The following is a 23,583-nucleotide window of genomic DNA, read 5'->3' on the forward strand; positions in this document are numbered from 1 at the left end:
TCAAAAATAACTGGCCGTGATGAATCCCCGCGTGAAGATGATGAAATATTTATTCCGATAACGCAACATCAGTGCACCAAGATGCCGGCACAACGTTCACAGCCAACGGACATGTAGTCTGTTCTTTTTGTTTTTATCCAACCAAGTATCTCTGGAAGTAGTTTATCAAAGACATGTACTTTCAAAATGACAATTGCGACAAACAGCTGTACATCATTTATTCTATTTCTGTCCATCTCTCACAGTCCAAACACCCATGTGCAGGTATTCAACCTCCAATTCCTTCTTCTCTTATCTCCATTCTCAGGTGATAGTTTTCTTATGGTCATTATTATTTACAGTACAGATCAGCACCAATATTCTATGAGAGGAAACTGGAGACAACACAATTTTGCAGCACTGTCCGATGATCAAGACGATAGGTACATAAATAAAATGTCTGTCCTCTCTCCAGAATCATCGTCCTCTTCATATTGAGGTGTTCGCAAGTCAACCAAAAGACATTGTCCTAGTGGCGTGACTTGGGTCTGCCCCAGGGCCTCTTCCCATCCTGAGGGAGGTGTCCTGGAGACGTCTTATTAACAAGTCCAAACCACCTCATCTGGCTTCTATCGACGTGGATACTGAGTCTCCACTAGCTGGACCAGCTTCTTAGAACAGTGGTCCTCAGATGGTCTGGCTCACCATCTCTGACAAACCACAATTGAATAACATGGTATTCAGTTATTCATTGATCCAGTGTGACCCTTTTACACCGGCAGGGAGATAGAGATGGCCCTGGCGGTCAGCCATGTTTGTTTACATCCGCCCCGTATCGTGTTCCGCTGATGCTGCGCTGCATTCTACTCTTTAGTTCCGTCTATTCTACATTTCAATCATGGGAATTTATGAACGGATTTAGAATTGTTCATGTCCGAATCGCAAACCTTGGCGGTCGCAATGTTTGTGGACTAGTGAGAGCATCGCAGATGACTTCTTCTCGACAAGGAGGGAGGGAATATGATGCCGCACATGCCGAGTGGAGGGGCGGACGAAAGGACACTCAAGTGATTGGTGGAATTGGCGGGAAAGTCGCGGTGAATTGCAGCAGCTTCGGTCGGAATTGCCTTAATAGTTGCGATCGCAACATTGCCATCTTCTGGAGGAAGAAAATGTCATCACCTTTGCACCAATTTCGTCAGGACTGTTTCACCTGTATGTGTTTGGCATTAAGCAACAGTCCATATTGAATCACAAGTTGGGGCGGCAGATAAATGAGGGCTTCCACCATATTTTCAGGCAGAGCTCCTCTGAAATAAGGCCAGTTGAATGAAAATAACTTAAGAAGAGGTCAACTCTAGACTGACAAATGAAAAAAGGTAGTAGTATCTGTGATCCAAAAAAGTCCTTCTTCAAGTCTTACACATGTTTGGTTCCGACCCAAAGACCCACTCACGCGTAGTTTCCATGGTGCTGGGAAAGCGAGACGCCTGACATTCAGCGGGAGGCTCGCCCTCCACCCCGGTCGGTGCCGAGCACTCACCTGTTCATGTCATCCACTCCATCTGCTGCGAAGTAGAAGCTCTTGACCTTGGGGTGGCAGGCTTTGAAAGCACTGAAAAAGCATGGTGGGGGAAACAGAGTTATTTTTGCTTTCACATACCTGAATAAGACATCAACCTCTCATTGCACTCACTACTTCTTTCGACACTCGCTGGCGCGGTCGATCTTGAACTCGGGGAGGCTGACGAAACCTTCTGCTTTCTCGTCCTGAAGACGACAGGCACAATGTTATTTCACCGAGTTCTTCCGCATGTATTGCATCCTGTACTACATAAGAACGGCACATACTTCCTCGTTTATGTACCAGTACAAGCAGTTGTCCTTCAGGACGAACCAGTACTTCTTCCATTTCTGAGAGAAGTAGCCTTTGGCATCTCTTTTTCTCCACAGCCAGCCCTCGCAGTCTCCACGGCCCAGAGCCTTGCAGGAAACACGTCTCCTGCTCAGGGAGGCTAAACTCCGACCTTCAAAACCAAGCAAATGTGAAGTACAATTTCACACAAACAGCCACACATCTCTGCTGCACACTGCTACTGTTCCGGTGAGTGTGACCGGCTCAAAAAGCACCATGGTAACTATCTTTATCTTGGATCTGAGAGGTGGAGGTTTGCCTCATAAAGGAGAGGAATGAAGGTTAGACACAGTAAGATGGAGTCCATATGTGTGAATGAGAGGGAGCCAAGTGGACAGGTGAAGTTACAGGATGCAGAGATAAAGAAGGTGGAGGATACTGAGGCACAACTGTTCAGGGCGATGGAGAGTGTGAGAAAGAGGTGAAGAAGTGGGTGCAGGCAGGGTGGAGTCATTGGAGAAAAGTGTCAGGTGTGATGTGTGATGAAAGGGTGTCAGCAAGGATGAAAGGGAAAGTGTCCAAAAGGGTGGTGAGGTCAGCAATGTTGTATGGTTTGGAGAGGAAGGCCAAAGAGGAGATTGATGGAGGTGGTGAAGGAGGACATGAGGTTTGTAGGTTTGAGAGAAGAGGAAGCAGAGGACAGGGGGAGATGGAGCAAGATGATCCACTGTGGCCACCACTGGAGGGAGAAGCCCAAAGAGAAAGAAGAAGAAGACCTTGGATCTGAAAAGAAGGAAGTCACTATAAAAGGCAAGTGACCTGAGTCACCTTGAGGAAGTGATATATCGTGATCGTTCCAGTCCAAGAATGTACTTGACAAAATATTATAAGAAAAGTCCAAAAGTATGTATCGACTTCACAATGTCCCCACTCTCACCAGAGGGGGGTATTATGTGAGTATTGTTGTTTGTTAAGTCTCGAACCACAGCAACATTTTTCTCAAGGTACACAAGTTGTCGGATAATAGAGAACAGGAGCTGCATATCTGAAGTAGAAAAGTAAAAAATGTGTCCCACACACTTAACAAACCATGTCAAAGCCTGAAGTCTTCATACTTATTTCCATCATGAGAACAGAAGAAAACAACTTGCGCTTGAGCGCCAGGAGTTTTTCTCAGTGTCGTGAGCTATTGCCACCGTCCCTAATGGAAGTGGGGCGCAGACCGTGAACCAATCTTATGTCCTCAACGGTCCTTATTAACAGTCCACCTTAAGGGGAGGAGTCAAGAAGGTAGAAATGTCAGGGTTCAGTTTATTATGTTACATGAGGCGGGTCCTGACCAGCCGACATATAACACAATCTACACCCCTGGTATCTTTCTACACTGATGCTGTAGCATCTCCGCTACTCGTGTTTCAGTTCAATATTTTAGGAATAAATATTGTCATAACTGTCAACAAAATCAGTCTGTGATTCTTTAAACACATCAGCAAGACAAAGACACCATCACTAACAACCTGTCCGTAAAGGAGCAACCCACCACGTCATGACAGATTTCCACACCGACATTCAAACATCCCTTTGCCAACCAGCGACTGACAATAAACGGTTCAAGTCCACAAGATAATGCTTTGCTATAGGGCATCGCTGGAGCGTCCCTTCATGTGTCCACTCAGGGAGACCAACTGCTCTCAGCCCACATCTTCACCGACAGTCGCGTTTGTTCGTGTAGGTGTGTGTGGTTGCTTAGCGACAGAAAGGTTGACCATCATCCAACGTGTATCAGGTGAGATGGAAGTGAAGCAATAAGTAATTGATAACTGCTCGGTTCAATCTACTGTCGGAGCATATTTAAAGGAAGGAAACCATCAGCACCAACTGTCTTCTTTTCTGAGCGTCAGTTGAGGAACCATCATTACTCATGGTCTTTACAAGAGACCTGGCTCAAACGCTGCAGTCTTCCCACAAAGAACCAGACAAATCCACAAGTATAACAACAATGTAAAGCAAGTGAATGGTAAAGTCGGGATGGCAGCGCCACTGAGTACACAAAGAAGAGGTGATCCCTGAGGAAAGTACGTCCCTCCTCCGCACCTTCCAGACAAACCCTCTCCAACACCACACTGTCAAACCCCTGAACCCACACTGTTCAGTACTCTAGTGTGAAGAAGTAGGGACCACGCTGGATGACGGTCTAAGAAGCGCGCGCCTGTAGTGGAAACATGCTATACGTTACGCACGGAGCTTTCGGACCATGCTCTGCCTTCACTTAGTCCGTATTTCTGCATGTTTCCACAGAACTTACATGTACAGGCCAAACGCAGCAGTACCACTGGAAACCTTGGGGGGCAGCGTTGCTCATATTACTACTACTACCTGTTACTACAGCGGCGGAAACTCTCCGTCCTCCTGTGGCGATATATTTAACGTCCTCACCGACCACCACCTCCTACAACTCTGCCTCTCTTTTGTGCCAGAGCTACATGATCAATGCTTCTTCCACAGTCGCGATGTTGGTTTTGGAGTTTTTCGTTGTCAGAAACGTATAACTGTGGGCTGCTATATCGGGGAACAGCAATACCAACGTGAAAAACGCATGGAAGCATGTGATCACTTTCATGTTTGTAAAGGGCCAGGTACAATTTCGAAGGTAACAGGAGCATAAATGGGCCATAACTCTGCTTCTCCACACCGAGAGATGACAGTATGGTTGTGTTACGCCCCCTGTTGGCTCAATGGGGACAATGAGGAGGCAACATAAAACGCAACAAGCTGGAGCGGTGAGGGAACAGTGACACAAGACCAAAACACAAGGTGGCGAATTAAGAAAGATGCATTCACATAAAGCAACACAGGGAACAGAGAGGACTCCCAGCGGCACCAAATAAAAGTAAAAGAATCCAAAAGAAAAACCCTTCCCTCCCATTTTTAACAGGTGCATAGCACCGCAGGAATATTGTAGGATGACACCTGGTGCTCTGAGCACCTCATGAGGGAGTCTGACTGGGAGGAGGCAGACATGTTAGAGGGACATGCCTTGTTTACCCAAGGAGGCACTCGAGCTGGAGGAGGTTTTTGAGGGGAGGAAAGTGTGGGCCTCTCTCAGCTGCCCGACCTCGGACAAATGGTTGATGGATGGAGTCACTAAAAGTAGCACCCCTTTAACTGGATAGAGTCGGAATGGAATCTGTCTCCCTCTTGAAGTATTGGACGCAAATTTGTGGTTCTCTCAAAACAAACTGCTTCTGCTCAAACATGCATCTGGTTTCTTTAACTGAATTCCCTTCCGTCTGCAGCCTGTTTTTGGAAGGTCTAAGATTCATTTTTGACGTTTATTTCCAGCGATTGCTTTGGGGGTGGTCTGGTTTACTGCGCACGCTAAATCAATGCTGAATCTAATTTTGAACCAACTAGAAAGCAGACTGCATTAAAATGCCATGGCGAGTTGAATTGTTTTGACACGCACCAAACACTTTCCATTCAGCCGATCCAGACATGTGTTTCTGAGGTGGACACTTGGGAGGAGTCAGACTCAAAGACTGAGGCGGGGAAGAGCGCGAGTCCTGCCCCACTGGGTCAGAAGTTTCACTGAATGAATGTTTGTGTTTCACTGATGATATACTGCAGAAATTTGTCTGGATATATTTCTGACAGTGCGTGGGCAGCTGCATGTACTGCTGTGGTTATTCAAGTAAATTTGTTTACTCACGAGTTTCACTTCAAGTGTGTCTCTGCACTGCAACGTTGGCAGCTTTTTCACAGCTCCAGGTTTCGTTAAAATGCGACAATTCACATTTAAAGAGCGGCGTAAAGTCGACTCATTTGATATTGGTGTTTTATTGCCTCATTCTGCTGCTCCTGGGCAGCACCTAATTGGGTTCATGCACAAGTAATGCTGCTGCATGGGGCCTGCCGCAGCTACCGCTGAATGAGTGAAGGTTTCAGAGGAGGACGCGTGAATGACAACAAAAATGAAAAGCAATAAAGCCGACTTTTATGATGCGCAGAGCGCCGCTGATATTTCTCCGAAGAGCTGGCTGGGAAAACAGCCGTATCCAGGCGTGGAGAGAATTTCTGGCAGCGGTCAGGTCTGTGCGTGCGACCGCACTGCGGTGCGGTAAGAGCCGTTTAATAAGAATGGCCTTTTCCTCGGGCGCTGAAGGAATACCACATTTTTCACAGCAGGTTGTGCACTGACAGGAGAGGTCGCACCTGGCAGGAGCCTGTCAAACACCATCTATTTCAGCATTAAATTTACAAATATCTCGAATCATCTTAGATACTACATCTACACGCTTCAACTACAAATTCACTTTTTGAAATTTGAATAAAAAAATTGCGCCTCAAGCCAATCTGAAATCTGTCATCCATGTATCCATCTTTCACGACTCATCGCAGGTTGGATGACGGGGGCCCGGTGACTTCCCAGGGCGACCCAGAGACATGGTCTCTCCACCGTGTCCTGGGCTTCGACCCAGGTCTCTTCTCCATTGGACACAGCTTGAGTACATCTCGATGTCTAGGATCCGAAAAAGACGCCAGAGCTACTTCGACTGGCTTCTCTCTTGGTGGAGAAGTAGCTGCTCTACTTGGAGTCTCACCCAGACCCAACCTATCTCTAAGGCAGAGTCCAGACAGCCAGGGGAGAAAGCTCATCTCACCCACCCACAGTTCCTCACCACAGGTGAGAGTAGGACCGTAGATCAACCAGTTAATGGAGAGCACTGCCTTTTGGCTCAGCTCTTTTGTCACCCTAGACCGTCTCAGTCATGAGGATCAGGAGTCAGTGTTGATGAAGAAAGCGCTGAGCCAAAAGGCAGTGTTCTGCATTAACTGGTTGGTTGAAGAGTCTGTCATACTTCTGTGGGTACATTTCACTTTGGGAATACCTCTTCCTCTTTGTTTTTTCCTGTGTTTTCAGAGGTTGGCGCTGCACAGCAGGGGGTGATCACACAATCAAACATGGAAGCTCAAAGGAGCAAGGTGTACCTTGGTACCAGCAACTCTGTTTCCTCTCCTCCATCCCTGATTCCTTCCATCTGTCAACTGGACTTGTGAGTTTTTCATGTGCTGGACCGGGACACACAACACACTGCTCTGTTCTCCGAATCACAACAACGCAGACCAGGCTTTTAGCTAGGAGGGCGTCTGGGCATCTACAAAACGTGAAAAAATGGACGCTCGATTCTCGACCGTAGCTTGGCCGCCAGATGCCGCCATATACCCGCGTAATCTAGCGACCAAGCTACAGTCGAGAATCGAGCGTCCATTTTATCATGTTTTGCAGACGCCCTCCTAGCTAAAAGCCTGACACACACCCTCCCCTCCGACGCTGGAGCAGCAAGGGGAAGAGGCTTCCTGGGGAGAATCCTGAATGTTGGAAACACATCCCACCATTTTCCTGCTGAGAACCATGGTCTTGGCTTTAGAGGGTCTGATTCTCCTCTGGTCTTCTTAACATTCAGCTGTGAATCTGCACAGCGAGAATTGAGGGTCTCTGTCCGAGGTAACCATGAGACCATCTCCACAAAATTTGGTCCATAAGAATTCTGAACAAAACAGGATCACAACAGGGAATAAAAAGGACAACTGTGCCCAGATGTGGTCACTGGGTCTTTAACCTTGAGCAGGTTCTTGGGTAGGTGCCTAGTTGCTAGGCGACAAACAAGAGTATGATTCTAATACCCAAACTCCAAACCTGGCTGGAAAATGAAAGTATGTCTTTATTTCTACATAAAGCATCTGTTCTGGTGAAGGTAACGTTGACTAAGAACAGATTAACTTCGGTATCTATGTGTGTCATAAAATTGTGTGCGTCTCTGTAGAGGACAGAAAAACTGTAAACTCAAATGAAGATGTTTTTTTTTTTTTTTTAATATTTCCTTCAATCTAGAGGCCCTGGCTAATTTGTAGTAGTGTCAGATCAATGTATTTCTGGAATCAAAAAGCCTAAAACATGATTCTAGATGTAGCTGAAATCAAAAATGTAAAAAGTTTAGTTATAAATTGAACAACACGGGGTGATAAAACCTCACTGGAAGCTCTATAAAGACTTTCCAAAGTAATTCATTAAGTAAAGCCAGGGGAGGAAAAAGCCCTGAATTAATGGGCAGAGCCTGGTTTAATTATTGATTCCTCATCCAGTCAGTTCTTCTGGCCTGGTTGGATGCTCATTGAAAAAAATGATGACAAAACAAAAGCCATATTTTTGTGAGTTTGTTTTCGGGCTGACACTCTGAGAGTAGAATGAATAATTCATCGTTTCAGGAGGTTCTATATCTAATTGCTGTGAATGAACCAAGTGAAATGAGATCACGCAGCGGAAAGGTTTGCCCTGCTGCCGATATCCAGCTGAAGAAGAAACTGCTGGCTACGTTCGAAAATGTAGCAAGAACAAGAGTTATTACATTGAATTCTATTGGATTTTAATAGCTCCTAAACCCCATGGTGTCAATGTGGAGAAGTTTGGAGACAAGAACAGATGGTTGGGACGCGTCAGAGTCGGGCCAAGAATGTTGGAGATGATGTGGGAAACTGTGAGCGGCCTAAAGCAGTTGCTGGTCTCATGTCAGCAACAGTGACAGAGAACAGGCCGCTTCCACTTCCTACCTTTGTTTTTCTTCCGGGTCTTCGACTGCAGCGAGGACTGCTGGTACGTCTGAGAGCGGAAAGACAGGGAGAGAAGAAAACATGCTGTCAGCGAGGATCAGTGGCCTTAGTTTGCAGGAGAGAATCCGGGGATATGAAAGATGACAGATTTTGAGACAGCGAGGAGACGCTCAGGCTCTAAAGACGAGCTCATGCTCCCTTGTTATCGTCCTCACACAGGGAGGGGAGTCAGAGTGGACATTCACAGGTCTAAAGATAGACAGGGGAAGGAAGGTGTCAGGGGAGGATGTCCAGGTGATGAGGAAAGGTGAGAATGGAGAATTCACCTGCCCACATCCTTTCTAAATGTCAGACGCTTCTGCAAAGTCATGCAAGAGCTCAACAACTGCGCTTCTGCATATGTGTATGGTCAGTAATGTATGTAAGATGTTGACATGTAAGCAAGCAAGCAGGAGATAAACCCAAAATGTACTGCTACTGAAATTCACTATGACAACTGCCGTTGTTTTGCACGTCGGTAAATTTAATGAAAAAGAAAATAAAAGTGTTTCATCTGTTCTGAGCATGTGTTCTCGTCGGACAGACCTGAGCTAAGTGTGGCCCGCGGGCCATATGTGGCCCGATGCCTGTGTTTTCATGGCCCGTTTGACGTCAGACTAAAACTCTAAGTAATCAGCGCTAACTTTTCTCCCTTTTTTTTTTTTTTTTTCTCTTTTAATCACTACCACCATTTCAGCAATAAACATAGCATGTTCTTGTTTAAAGACTTCTTTTCATTGGCTATTGTGTTTTCTTGTTCCTCAAAGTACAATGAAGGAATACTGAAAATAAACTGATTTTTTATCTTCAACGTCTGGTCCATAGTTGACTTATATTCAAATTAAGTGGATATGAAATGAATTATTTCAATAGGTTTCATGGCATATTTACACTTCTTAATATACTTAGTTGCATTTCATCATTTTGTCCTTGTTACTGAAGTATATATTTTGTATATTTTTCCGTCATGTTAAACAGTAAGCCAATTTGATGGTCGGATAATGCATTAACTGAGCTTGAAGGTTGAACCGTGAACATGGTAGAACATTGAGGCATTGAGGCAACAAGGCACGCTGCCCGAGCTTCAGATCAGAGTAACACTACCTGGACACAAGTCAGGGCCTGCTGACCGCCACCTGGGTCGCCCCAGCGTCTTACGTCACTGACAATGTAGCAGCATAAGATGCATCTTAACACCATCCATGCAGAGAATGGAGTTCAAAATGGGCCAATTTATTTTATTTAAAAAAAAAAAGTGTAACATCAAAAATAGTGCAGGTTGAAGTTCGCTTTAAAAACAAGCCCATAACGTCCATCACATGTCTGTATCGGTCGTCAGAGACCAGTTCTGCGACCACATCGTTCCACATGTCAGCTGCAGGAGCGCAGCCATTTTCGGCCCAACGCTCAGCAGGACAGATGACAAGGTCCCGCCCACACCCACTGACACGCCATCTGCCAGTGCAGCAGCCGCACGTTGTAAACACACTCTCCATCTCAGACATGCAAACGCTCCTAATTTCCAAGGAGTCGCTGTCAAGTCGGATCATGTCAGCGAGTGGTCTGGACTCCGGAGCTCGGACAGTCGGGGCGGACAGATGTCGTACCAAGGAGTCAGAACCTCACTGGCTGTGACATCCACAGCTTCCCTCGCACGCTCACCACCGTAACCGCCCGAGTCAGGTGAAGAAGACAGGTTCACACACTCATCATATTTTCATGAGTTTTCCAAAACTGGAGGGGATTCTGAGGATTTGTAAAACTCAGCTCACAGAGGACAAACACAAGCGTGAACCTGGGAGGAAAACACTCATCATCATTTTGTATAACATTGAAGAACACAAAGACGCGACTGCCACTTTTCTTCCTCTAAAAACTCATGAAACTCATCAAATTTCATGAGCATCAGAAGAACAGTGTCTTCTCTTTAAAATTGAATACTGCATTTCTAGTCACTATTCAAAAAGACGGGTTCAATGACTCCAAATAAAGTGAGTCATTTGAAAGCCATTCAACTACCAAACAATATTCCAACATAGTATTTTCCGCTGTGCAAAACACAAGACCAAAACTCATAGCTAAATGAGCTACTGTCGTGTTGCAGAAACTGGAAATGTGTTGTCATTTTTCCCGTTGTTTTCTTCCACTCACTCGTTGATGGGGTCATGGGGGGGCCAGTGCCACTCCATGCCACTTGGGGCAGCAAAAGGCAGGGTGGCACCCTGGACATGTCGGGCATGCACAGAGGAGCGATTTCATTGGACGGAGGGAGGAAATCTGGGTGAATTCTCTAGCAAGAACTGAACCAAAACCCTAAGGCATGACCGTAGAACGCAGAAAACATCAAGAGGACACCCCCTAAGACAGAACCCTAGGGAGGAGAATCCAACCACAACCCCACCATGCTCCACCCTTCAACATGCTCAGAATGTCATTCGCGCTTATGCCCAGCCACACAAGAGAGATAGAGCAACGATGGTATTTACGTGATAAATGGTGGCGGGGTCTCGGGGCGGAGACTCTCTCTGGCTGGCTTGGAGGACATAGTGGGAGGGGCTCTGACTGTGGTGGCTCCGCCTTTTGGCCCGCTTGGCTGTGTCGTTGGTGCGCTTCCCCGGACGAGCCGTGTGGGAGGAGTAGTCCTCGGAGTAGACTCGCTCTTCCCTCGCCGTCAGCCCCACGTACCGTACAAGCGAGGCCTCTGGAAAAGAAAACTTCTTAGTTATCCGACTGACCGCCTCAGTCACAGTCACAGAGGAGTTTGAGCGGCGACGGGTCGCAGTGTTCAAAAGTGTGGCTTCGTTTTGTTTGCGAAGATAACGCGTCTTAAGGATGAGCAAACCTCTTCGACACCATGGTAGAATGATGAAAGAGTGTTCCGTGTTTGGTCTGTGACGCCAGACACTCTCGAGCTAACAGCTAGCATGTTGGTTAGCACGATGCTAACTTGTAAGAGGAGACTGATTTGTTTTTAATGGTGTCACACACACGTCACATCTGTGCTGCTAGAGTGATTTTTATTACAGTGATGTAGTGAAGTGTCTCTCCTCCTCATAATAAACTAAGAACTGAACTGGGGACCTGCACTGAACACGTGGTTTTAGATTATTGTTCAAATAAGAGCTTTTGATGTGGATGTTGAGCAGATATTTTATATGAGACACATATGTGTATAGTGATGGTTTTAAATCATTCAGACCTCACTTTTAAAGAACCTGAGCTCTCTGTCAAGTGTTTCATGCTTCATGTTTCACAGGGTGAAGACATGGTCCTGGATTATGTGTCACTAATTAATATACTTGTTTCATAATCTATGGTGTCGGAGTATCACAGTGAGATGATTTAAGCCACTTTAGGTTCAACAGAAATTCAAAATAGGTCCAAGCAAAGGTCATCGCGAAAACATCAAAAAAATAATGAACAGATTAGTCGACAACTAAAATAATGGTTAGTTGCAGCCCTAGTTTTACGGCACAGTCACTTCCTTGCATCCTATCAGTCATGTTTTAAGGCTGCTCAATAGCAAGTGACCCACAGAACTGCCCCCCTGTGGTGCTTACACTTTTAAAAGGTCCATTGGTTTGTTGAACTCTCTCCAAAACTGCGCCAACCAGATGAGACGGAGAGAATCGGTGGGATGGCCTAGTCCACTAACCTCTGGCGTCCCACAAGGTACCATCCAAGGATATTTCCTTTTTTTTTTTTTTTTTAACCAACTGTATGGCTACGTTTTTTTTCTTCCCTCTGAAGCTATGCCAAATTCAATGATCTCAGTACCCAGGTCTGAAGCGACCGTGGTTCATAGGACTCTCTGAAATACAACGCCGTCCAACCTGGACCTCCAACAATCCATGTGGTGACATTCAGCAAAACATCAGGAGGATATTTGCAACCAAAAGGCAGGAGAGGTTCTGGTCCGGATGGCTGACCTGTCTCGCCCCTACACCTCCCCCCCGGGCCATGGATCAGATGAGACACCTGAGAGTTGCTGCTCCTCAAGCAGAAGCTCCACACGTCTTTACCTGCCAGTTCTCTGACACTACAACTCCGAGCTTCGCTCAGATCAGAGCACATCCAGGGTAAAACCCTTCAACCCCTTCACCAATCGACTCGCAGCTCCCTCGCTGAGAGGATCATCAACGCAGTCACGACTCCAAATGTCTCTTTCTCCTGTCTGCAGCTCCGAGAACTGAGGCGTCTGACTCCGTTTTTTCATAGATTTTCCCAAACTGATTTGAACCTTCTCATGACCGCAAACGTGACAACACAACAAAGAGCAAATGGCTCTTTATACTTTTGACTGGTGGTCATAATGTTATGCTACAGTATAAACCACTTGTTATTCTTGTGAGGCAGCTCCTGACCACTTACTTCAGCATCGTCCCCCAGACTTGTGTCTGGCAGGATCATGAGACGAGAACCCGTCCGGCACAGTTCCACGACCACACCAATATCACCTCACTTCCCTCGAGAGAGGAAACCCCTGCCCCCCCACCTCTCTGCCTCGGTCCTCTCCTGGTTGCTAGGCAGCGCTCGGTGCAAAGTGTGACAGCAGAAGAGCTGCTGTCAGCGTCGCCATGGCAACTGCTTCAGGTGGAGGTCAGGAAGAATAGGTTTTTTTTTCCCTTCCCGCCTCCCTCCCTTCCTTCCTTCCTTCCCGACCTCGGCGACTCTGTCTATCACTTTAATGGCGCTGGCTCCCAGCTGCCTTTCATTTTCTCCTCCTTTGTGCCGTCCTTCCATCCTGGTTCTGATCTCAGATCTCATCACAGAGGGAAATTAGGGAAGCAGATGGAGGCGCATTGATCTTCACAGGCTGATCTCTTTATAACAAGTGTCCAGGTCCACACACACGTGCGCGCGCGCGCACGCAGCTGCACTCACCTCTGCTGCGCTCCCTGCTCAGCTTGCCTGGGTCTTCGTACTCGCCCACCCAGTTGCACTCCACCGGCATGGAGATAGGCCGCAACCTGCCTACGAGCAAACGCACCAAGTCAGCGACAATCCACCAGCGCGCAATATTTTCCTCCCTGGCCAAATCCTTAATGAACCATGAAGTGAAACTACCCTATGAATACTTTAACACTGGAACTGCTGTTTTGCCCTGAAGACATTCTTGGCACTTGGTAACTACTGCTAATGATATCAGTGTTTCTCTACCTCTTTGCTGTTTGTGTTGAATCTCTGTCTCACAAACAGTTCCCTGTAAACTAAGAAGTCATTGTATCTTCTCCCACTTCTCCAAGACCAGGTCGCGGGGGCAGCAGCTGGCGAAAGAGGCCCAGCCTGGCCTCCCCCTCGATGCCTGCCCCGGGACCTCGTCCCAGTGGGACATGCATGGACCACCTCACCAGGAAGGTGTCCAGAAAGTGAACTAAAAAAGATGTCTGAGCCACCACAACTGAACTCTCCTGTTCTTTCAGTCACTATCAACAGTCCGGAACTAAAAAGCTGATGCCAAATTTCTTAAATTCATGTTGCATTGATGCGCAAACCATTCAAGAGTTTAAACATTTGTTAGCTCTGGACACTTCCTGGGACAGAACATGGCCCATTTTTCCAGATTTTTCCGTCACCCGAGCCATGCCAGCGCTAACTAAGCAATTAGCTTTCTAGAACCGCGAGTTAAACGTCAACACCCAAGCTATTGCAAAAAAAAAAAAAAAACTTGAAGAAGTTGAGGAAGATACACACACTTTATATTACCAGTTATATATATAGCTAGACAGACAGAAAGACAGACTGGCAGACGGACGGACGGGCGGACAGACAGACAGACTGGCAGACGGACAGACAGACAGACAGACAGACAGACAGACAGACAGACAGACAGACAGACAGACAGACAGACAGATAGATAGATAGATAGATAGATAGATAGATAGATAGATAGATAGATAGATAGATAGATAGATAGATAGACAGACAGACAGACAGACAGACAGACAGACAGACAGACAGACAGACAGACAGACAGACAGATAGATAGATAGATAGATAGATAGATAGATAGATAGATAGATAGATAGATAGATAGATAGATAGACAGACAGACAGACAGACAGACAGACAGACATATAGTTTTATGTTTTTAAGAATGACATCTTTCAATGTTTTATTTTTCTATCATCTTCAATTTCTTGATATGGGAAAATAAACAATGAATGTCATGTAAATTTGGACACTGTGACAAAGACAGTCAGAAGTGTGACCGAGTCCTTGTATAACACAGATGATGCAGCAGTTTCCCTCAGGCCTCTGAATCGACATAAACATCTCCGAGGTACCATAAGTGGGCGTGGTGCAGTAAACCGGCTCCTCCTCTTCTCGCCGTCGAGACTCTTGGTCCAGGAAGGAGTTGGGGGACTCGGACCTCTTGGCCAGACTGGCCGCCGCGTGGTTACGGGCCACGTCGTCGGCCGATAGAGCTCCCGTCTCCTCTCTGTGACGACAGGCGCGCGTTAGATCTGAAACGTCTCGCGGGTGAACGTGCAGACGGGTTACCTCGGCGTGTACGGCTCCGCGGGTGGAGGAGGGATGTAAAGGTCCTGCAGGGCCGAGTTTTTGGTGGGAGTGCTGGAGGGGGTGGCTGAACTGCTGCCTGGACTTCTGGTGGGCTGTGATGCAGAGCAGAGGCCTCTCTTTACTGTGATGATTCAACTGAACAGTGAGGCCAGGGAAGTATGCTCATGCATGACTGGAATAGTGGCACACAAACGCACAAAACATCGGTGCAAGGACCAGGATGAAACATTAAACCTTGGAGGACCAAACTTGTCCTGGAGTTGTGATCTTTTTGGACCTATTTGGGCAATTTTTAGTTAAAAAGTGACCCAACGATGGGGAGCATATTGCCACCAACAGCCTTTATACAATGTATCCTGAGCATTTTCCTCTCTGCAGCTACTTATTAATGTTTACATCAAATACTTTTCAACATATATTTTTCTTGTTACTATTACTATTACATATGTAATTCTCAAGTTTACAAAAATGTCCTTCCAAAGTTCTAGAACAAGAAGCAGATTTTTTTTGTTGTTGTAGTATAAATACATCTATGATCAGTTGTATTTTATATTACGTTTCAATAAAACAAAACAAATAAATTAATTAAATTTATTTTTTTTTATCTCTTTCCCAGGTTGGAATAGGTCAAGTGTCTTTGGGTTTTGTTCACAAGTGAGGGGAGGCTGAAGCAGCCTTCAGTCATGTAACAAAGCTCTGTATTTACAGCTGAATGTATGGGTCCAAAGAGATAAGCACAGAAGGCGCTCAGTCAACTGGATGGACCCAAAGAAGAAGAGCAGCCAGAGTTCAGGTAGCATCTTTTTAGCACCTGGAGAGACACACTGGAAGAATCATGTCTCTTGGGGGGACTTGTTTTTCTCCCAGATGATCTGGAGGATGCTTCCTAGAGAGGCGAAACTCTGGGCCTCTTTGCTCCTGCTACTGCCCCCATGACCCAACCATGGTTCAGTGACTATTGATACATGGATAATGGTCATTTTTATCTGTCCACTTTTCATCCTTCGCACTCTGGTACCTGAAATATTGCATCATTTGTCGTTGTAACTGGGGCAAAGAGGGTCAACTCTTCTCTGGGACCCCACGACACATCAATATATTACTGCTCTCACACTTTGTAACAGATGCTAGCAGACTCTGGGATAATGAGGAATAAAAAAAATCCATAAATTGTGAGAGAAAGTATGTCTTCAAATTGAGTTCACGGTGAACCGGACGAGGCAGAGTGACCTGATTACACAGTCGGGCTGCTGCGGGACCTGACTCCAGGGACCCAATGTGGGCCACTGCGGCGCTTTAATGAAGTCTGTCACCTGCAGAGCCAGAGGCTTCCAGCGCATGTTCTTCAGCAGAGCGGGAGCCGAGCTGAGGGTGCTCTGCGGACGCTTCTTCAGGGTCAGAGACACCACGCCTTTATCCGACCGAAGGGAGCCCACCAGGTTCCGCAGCTGCCAGCCCACCTGAGAACATTCACAACCGCGTAAACAACCAGTAGCTCGTATCGAGAGGTTTGAATCGGGTCCACGTCGTGGTTGGCTCTGGTCTGTGGAGCCTCCTGTGCCAGTGGGTGTGGAGGTGGAGAGTCTATCTATAGAACTTTCTCTGATGTAACTTGCCCTCCTTTTGAGAGATGAATCCCATCAGATGTCTCTCTTTTGTTTCTAAAGATTTTAGAAAATGTTTCCTGCTTTCAATAAGCCTGAAAAATCCTTCCTCCGGGAAGAAGAGTCCGAGCATCTTAGGGTCTTCATCACTCAGTGCTCAGTGATGTTTGCAGCGATGAAGAAACAGCTGAGCCAGAAGACCTCCTTCAGATTCATGTCAAGGATCCAACAGTGATCCAGAGTTTGTCCAACTAGGTGGAGTACCTGGGGCAGACCCAGGACACTTGGGAGAGATCATGTCTTTCAGATGGCCTGAGACCTCTGTCTCCACCCAGAAGATCCGGAGGATGCTTCCTAGAGAGGAGAAACTCCGGGCCTCTTTGCTCATGATACTGCCCCCACGACCCAATCTCAGTGAAGGACAAGGGATAGATGGATTAAGACCCTTTTTATCTGTCCATTTTTCATGAGGTTGTACTTCTTCAACGGTCCGATACCCCAAGTTTTGCATCACATGTAATGAAGAAACAGCTGAGCCAGAAGGCAAGGTTCAGGTTCAGATTCAAGTCATGGCACCAACAGTTTTGGGAGGCTGCTTGCTTGAGACACCTGAGAGCTGAGCCGTGTTCAAGTGCCCGTGCCAGAGTCAAGGCACCATCAGAGACAGGGCAAAGACTCCAAAGCTCAGTGGATACGAAAAACTGAGAACGCTGTTTTGATTGACAGGTGGTGACCAGATACCGTCTCTACTGCAGTCGCTGTGTTTAGAGCTCTGACTCTGTATAGTGATGCATTTAACTTGGTTCTAATACTCAGGTTGTTCCTGGAGAGTCGACCGAATGCCAGGCATTTATTTTAAGAAAGCACCACCAGACGGTGCAAAAGTCACCCACCACCGTCTGATGATTGACTTGGATGACTTCATCTCCCGCATGGATCTTCTTACAACGGTCAGCTGGAGACTGGAAACCCAAAGACAGAAAAGAGAAACCTGAGAATTGATCACAGCCAATCGATGGATGCTTCAGTGAGCCGTGGAACAAAAGTCTGACGCTGCAGGGTGAGTCGGCTGCGGGGAATCAGACCCTCCATTCTGCTGCCATCACACCAGTCTTTATAGCCTCCAGGACTTCATGACCAGCCATTGACTAAACACCCTCCAGTGTCTTCACGACTACGGTACATGCTTGGACTTTACACTTGATACTACTGGACTATTTTCTACGCTCAGTCTTGAAACATCAATTCGACCGTGACCATTAATATCCCAAACAGATTTGCTTTTCTTTTAGAGGCCAACAGAAAAAAAGTCTAGTTTGGTCCACGAGGTTGAGTTTACTTTTCGGATTTGCTGAAAGTCACTTTTTCCCTGTGCTCGATCTAATTCTTCGTCGACTAAATCTGTGAAAACCCAGCAGGCTAAAGATGAAAGGTCATCTGTCATGTGGGTTCCAAAATCCTCTCCTGAGACCGCCACGATTGTCCTGCAGCCTTCTGAGCGTGGCAATTGTCACGGCAGCGTGAAGAACCCCTCGAGCCTGTGGCCCATGAACTCACCCCTTCAGTCGTCCCTGTGATCACATGAAGGCCGTCGTAGGTCGATTTAATGTACATTCCCTGGTGAGGAAAGGCATTGTAAGTTTCAAGCACAAACATGAGTCAAAGACAAACATATGGAAAACAAACTTTTCTTGCTTTAAAATGTTGACAAAGTGTGCATAAACGCAGTCAAAAACGACGCTTCAAAGACATCTGAAGGAGCTTCTCTCGAAGGTCTTTGTGTCTTTCTATACGGAGCAGACTTCAGGCTCGCCTCTTTCAAGTGGCATCAGAATATCTTGCATGTTGACAGCTACTCTCCAGGAGATGTCCGGCTTTCCCACCATCCTCATTTGCTTATCCTTCTTCCGAGCAACATCCTCCAACTATGTTCCCAGGACAGTGAGGAGATATAGTCCCTCCACTTGGTCCTGGGTGGACACCCTGGTCTCCTCCCAGCGGGCAGTGCCTGAAACACCACCAAAGGGAGGTGACCAGGGGACGTCCTCAAGAGATGCCAGAACAACTTCAACTGACTCCTTGTACATGGAGAAGCAGCCTGCCTTCCTTGTTTCTCAAGGACAAGGATGTGGCACTGGTGTTCGCCTGGTTCTGCCATTGTCAATACGGGTGTAACAGGACATTTCCTCGGACCCCACTAGTTTGGCAAAGGGCCAATAGTCCAGGCAGCACATGGACATAACAATGGAATGTAGTGCAACTTGGTGCAGGAACTGGGTGCCGCAGGTCATTTCAAGATTGAAAAAAACACATCAGAGGGAGGTGAGGTGAGACACGCAGCGAACTTATAAAAGTGAGAGAGGAGGCAGCAGAGCTCACTGTACAGTATGACTCTGAAGAACCATTTTGTGTTGAAATATTGGTTAGATATACAGTATGAAGCAGTATTTCAAAAGAATCCTGTTTATGTTACAATTATTACAATATATTAAAATAAAATGTTCCACTTGTGAGTATTTGTGTGCAGTTAGACTCCTGCCAGTCAATGTTATTGGGACTCAGGGACTGAAGATGGACGTCTCCCCAACTGTGTTCCAGGTGCGTCCTATTCATAACTGGCTTGGTTCTTTATTGAATAATCACAACTGTATTCTGCCAGTTTTTACCGTCTATTGCTGCTGCTTCTATTAGTCACAGCAGCACAGACGCAACACTCAAAATGAACGCTAAAATTGATGAGCCGACTTGTTCGACTCAGAGGTCCTTGAACACTCACTGAATGATCATATTTTCTGAGTGAGAGAGTGATATTTATAACACAGCAAACAGCTTTAAAACGTGTCTCTATATGAAATACGTCTGCATAGAAAGTGTCTTTGATGAAGTCTTGGCTGAGCTGACGGTGAATTAAAGAAATATTGACCTCATCAACACCGTTGTCGTCCATCTCTCCGTCATCGTGTTTAGACTTCTAGTTATAATGTCATTAAAGGTCATAAACGCCAAACTAATGAGCATGTACTTATTAAAGAGTCATTTATGATGCAGTGACTCTCAAACTAATGCCTCTCTCCATGAAGTGTAACGCTCCGTTCACATTGATGGGTGGCTTCCACCTCAGTTTGGGGCTTGTAAGAGGTGTAAGAGTGTAAGGTTTCTGGGCAGAGAGAGGTCTGGGCTTCTTCACTTCACCAGCTGCCCCCACGATTCATCCTCGGCTCAGGTTTATCTGTCCATTTTTCTGAAGAAATTCAGAACTTTCTGACCTGTTTTTGTCCTACTGCACATAAAACACACAATACAGGCGAGCAGAAGTAGAAACACACCTGCAGATACTAATACATGAAGAATACACAGCACAGTAGACAGAGAAATGCTCACTTATAGAGACACACACACAAACAGTGCCACTGTGACATTTATGCACACACAAAAGTTGCAACACATAAGTAGCACAAACACAAACACACCAAGACATTTAGACACACAACAGCCACAGGAATCCAACACCTTGTACAGAACACACACCGACCTCAACACAACTAACGTACAGGTATTTCAACACACAACCAAATACACGCTGCATATGCATGCACAACAAAGCTGAGACAAACAATGCAGCTAAACTAAACAAACAAACAAAAAAACACCAAGCTAGACATGTTACAAAACACACACACAGTTATGCACTTACAGTACAGACACACACACCTACATATAAGTACTGAATAAATTGTACAAAAACACCCACGCACACCAAACCTTACACAAGCACTCACCAAGGATTTCCCATGCTCACAGATAGACGCACAAATAAACAAGAGGAACAGCCAACAATGCCGTCCAAACAAACAAACAAACAAAGCATTTACACACACAACTCACACCAATGATGAACACAAACGGACGCACAGACAACTGCACTCTTTCAAGCTCATATGTACACACACAATACTGCGACACAAAGAAGGCATGACGTCACAAACCAAACAAAACAAAAACACAAACATCCAGTCCCACATTCTGGCACATGCTGCGCCACAACTACAAACAGCAGACACACAGATTACCAGGCCTTCGGTGGGCTTGATGTTGGTGAGGTGGACCAGCTCCAGGTGAGCCGACTGGGAGACCAGAGGGTCCGAGGACACGCACACGATGTGCTCACACACCTCCGACAGAGTTTTACACTGAAACACAGCAGAAAACACCGCTCATGGAATGAATACTTGGCAAGTTGTCGGCTCCAGGAAAGCTAAACTCGCTTAATAGCACGATCCACACTAGTTAATAAACCATGAAAGGTAACACACAGTGGATGAGCACACAGCAGGTAAATGAAGCGACAGCTGGCGTGGAAGTGCAACTCACCACATGAAGGATTTTATTCTCCGTCTCGAACACGGTACAGTCCTGAGGGACAAGCAGAACTTAATGTAGCAGAAGAAAGAGCACTCGCATCATCCTCACCTGCCCTCCCCGCCCACATCCACAGACACACTTGGCTTTTATCGCACACCTCACACAGTAAATACAAGAGAAAAAGTCTCACTCAAGACCAGACGGCTTCCCACGCGTTGGTCTCTGGGATCAAACTACAAAGCCCCCCCCCCACGGCCCGCTCCCCTCTCTGGCACTCAAACACATAAAGAGCGCTGCACACCTGCTGTACGATGGTGGTGAGCTCCAGGCAAAGCTGAATGACATTATTCCGGGTTACAGAGTAGTCGGCCACTGCAGCGAAGGGAGACCTGTGTGGGAGAGATAACACAGAAGCCTGTTGTGTGCCGCTGATTCCAATAATCTACAGTGTGGACAGATGTTGTGACAAAAGACGAAGACACTGGATCAGTGCGATGGCTGGTAATGTCCAGTTGAGTTGATAGAGTTTATATACTGCAGAGACGCCTCCACAACCCCACCTAACATTCACCCAGGGGGAGGGGACTGAGCAGGGCAGGAAAGCAGCAGGGGAAAGTGAAAGTTAACCTTCTTATGACAGCATTGAGATCCTTCCCCAGGAGGAACAGTTGGAGTAAAGAGCTGAGCCAGAAGACTAAATTGTTCCCACTCTCATCTGTCGTCATGAGATTTGGGTTGTTCTCCCTTTGAATTGACAAGCTCAGTCATCCAGGAGAGACTCGAGCCAGAACAGAGCAGGTCATCAGGTCCTGCGCTCGACCAACTGGCTATGTTATGTATCAGAATCAGAATCAACTTTCTTGCCAAGGTCAGTGAGGATCCCAACAACTAGGAAACAAAACATTAACAAACAAAAAAATATATAAATGAATAAAAATAAACAATAATAATAGACATGGGCTGCGGCCACGGCGACCTAACCTCAGATAAGACATTTAAAAAGGATTGTGGAGGACTCAAGAAAACTACATTTGGATTCAGCACCTAAATCACATGACCAGACCCAGATCCTCCAGCAGCTGACGCTGGCCCACAGCAGCATTAAGTACAGTACATAGAGTGTGCATGCAACTCAACTGAATAGCCTTTTAAGGTCAACCAAAACACAGCTTGCTTCAAGGAGAAGTGTAAGAATGCTGTTGTGTAGCTTCTCAAGTGAGTGTCCTTGTCAACTTGAGAGAGGTGAGGGTGATTCCATGAACCAGTTTCTATCAGTTCCAACTCAGGCGGCGACGACGCTGCCCTCTTTCAGACGTACACTGCTTCTGACACGAAACCTTGACAGACTCCATGAGTCCCGTTCCTGTGGCTTCACAGCATAGTATCTCCATCCACAGAACCGCTGCTGCAGATGTTCAGCGTGGGGCTGCAACTAACAATTATTTTCCTTGTCGACTGAGTGACAAAGTCATAAACCAAGTCACGCTCTGTCCCAGACTGGCCTCATCCCTGTCCCAGCTCCAGCCCACAACAGGACATCAAACCCTGGAGTGAGCGCTCCAGCACCTCCCCTGTGACACTCTACCACGGTCCAGTGTGGAGACAGGAAAGGTTTTACACCTCAATATGAAGAAAAAACAGTCAGTCAATGGAGCTAACGGGTGACACGTCTGCATACAGAGGCTGCGTTATACACAATAACAAAGCGCCTCGTGGGTCAGCGCACGTTCCGTTTTTTTCAGGGGCATTCAAGGGCTGGATTTTCGTTTGAAATCCGAAGCAAAAAAATCTCAAAAATGATGTTGTGCCGCTTCACACTTCTGCCTTCAGTACTGACTATGGCCAGCAGGAGGCGTGTTATTAAGTAACACTAAAGACGGCATCAGCAGTGAGGGCCGGCGCTGCTGACCGGTGAAAACCACTGCTTCGTCTTCTGTCAAGGATTTTCTTCTCAAATGCTGATGAGAGTTTTCATTTAACCTGTTTCTGCCAGTCATGTCATTTGAAGCATCTTGAGTCAGGCAGCCTCAAGCCAAATTTCACAGCTCCGTCTGAGCGTCTGAAGAAAGAATACAGAAGGAGCGAGTCACGACGGTTCAAAATGAAGATCTTCTTTAGTGCCGCTTGAATATAACAAGAATCAAAGGCGTAAGAACGTGGTTTTTGTGATGCCTTTGATGAGCTGCGCTGTTCATTACAGGGAGAGACTTGGGTGGAAGACGGAGGATCGCTCTCGTGTCTGCTCACCTCCGGGCTGATCATCTTTATGATCCTCCCCCTGCCGAGGCGCAGCTTGCTCTCGTGCGGCCAAAGACAGCTACTGTTAGCAGAAACTCATTCTCACTCCCAAGGAGTCAAATAGTGACTGTCTGCAAGTGACTTTCGCCTCCTATGTTGACGCCAAAGTCAGACATCAGTGATGTGTGTTTCAATAGGCTAAGAACGTTCATGTCCAGTGCAATGTTCAAAAGCGGGAGGGTGGGTTTAAGATGTGGCCTCGGCCAGACACAAATCCCGCAAAATTCCGATGCTTCTGAACGCACCATCCGCACAGAACCGAGACACAGAGGTCAGCGCTTTTAGAGAGAGAGAGAAACTTCTTTGAAAGTG

General features: G+C 46.5%; 1 protein-coding gene across 3 annotated transcripts in view; it reads right to left on the reverse strand.

Moving 5' to 3' along the window:
• The window catches only part of cnksr2a (connector enhancer of kinase suppressor of Ras 2a), a 73,548-nt gene that overhangs the window by 26,078 nt on the left and 23,887 nt on the right, over window positions 1-23,583 (reverse strand). For all 3 annotated transcript variants that reach the window (XM_053858948.1, XM_053858947.1, XM_053858949.1), the window contains exons 4-17: window positions 21,275-21,362; window positions 20,983-21,024; window positions 20,682-20,801; window positions 18,169-18,228; window positions 17,505-17,573; window positions 16,321-16,467; window positions 14,987-15,099; window positions 14,770-14,924; window positions 13,367-13,456; window positions 10,969-11,183; window positions 8,444-8,492; window positions 1,831-2,006; window positions 1,676-1,749; window positions 1,523-1,594 (exon numbers count right to left, since the gene is read on the reverse strand). In XM_053858948.1, coding sequence (XP_053714923.1) covers window positions 1,523-1,594; window positions 1,676-1,749; window positions 1,831-2,006; window positions 8,444-8,492; window positions 10,969-11,183; window positions 13,367-13,456; window positions 14,770-14,924; window positions 14,987-15,099; window positions 16,321-16,467; window positions 17,505-17,573; window positions 18,169-18,228; window positions 20,682-20,801; window positions 20,983-21,024; window positions 21,275-21,362 — 1,470 coding nt within the window. The remainder of the gene's footprint in view (window positions 1-1,522; window positions 1,595-1,675; window positions 1,750-1,830; window positions 2,007-8,443; window positions 8,493-10,968; window positions 11,184-13,366; window positions 13,457-14,769; window positions 14,925-14,986; window positions 15,100-16,320; window positions 16,468-17,504; window positions 17,574-18,168; window positions 18,229-20,681; window positions 20,802-20,982; window positions 21,025-21,274; window positions 21,363-23,583) is intronic.

Source organism: Synchiropus splendidus, chromosome 3 (genome assembly GCF_027744825.2).
Source record: "Synchiropus splendidus isolate RoL2022-P1 chromosome 3, RoL_Sspl_1.0, whole genome shotgun sequence".
In the NCBI taxonomy this organism is placed as follows: domain Eukaryota; kingdom Metazoa; phylum Chordata; class Actinopteri; order Syngnathiformes; family Callionymidae; genus Synchiropus; species Synchiropus splendidus.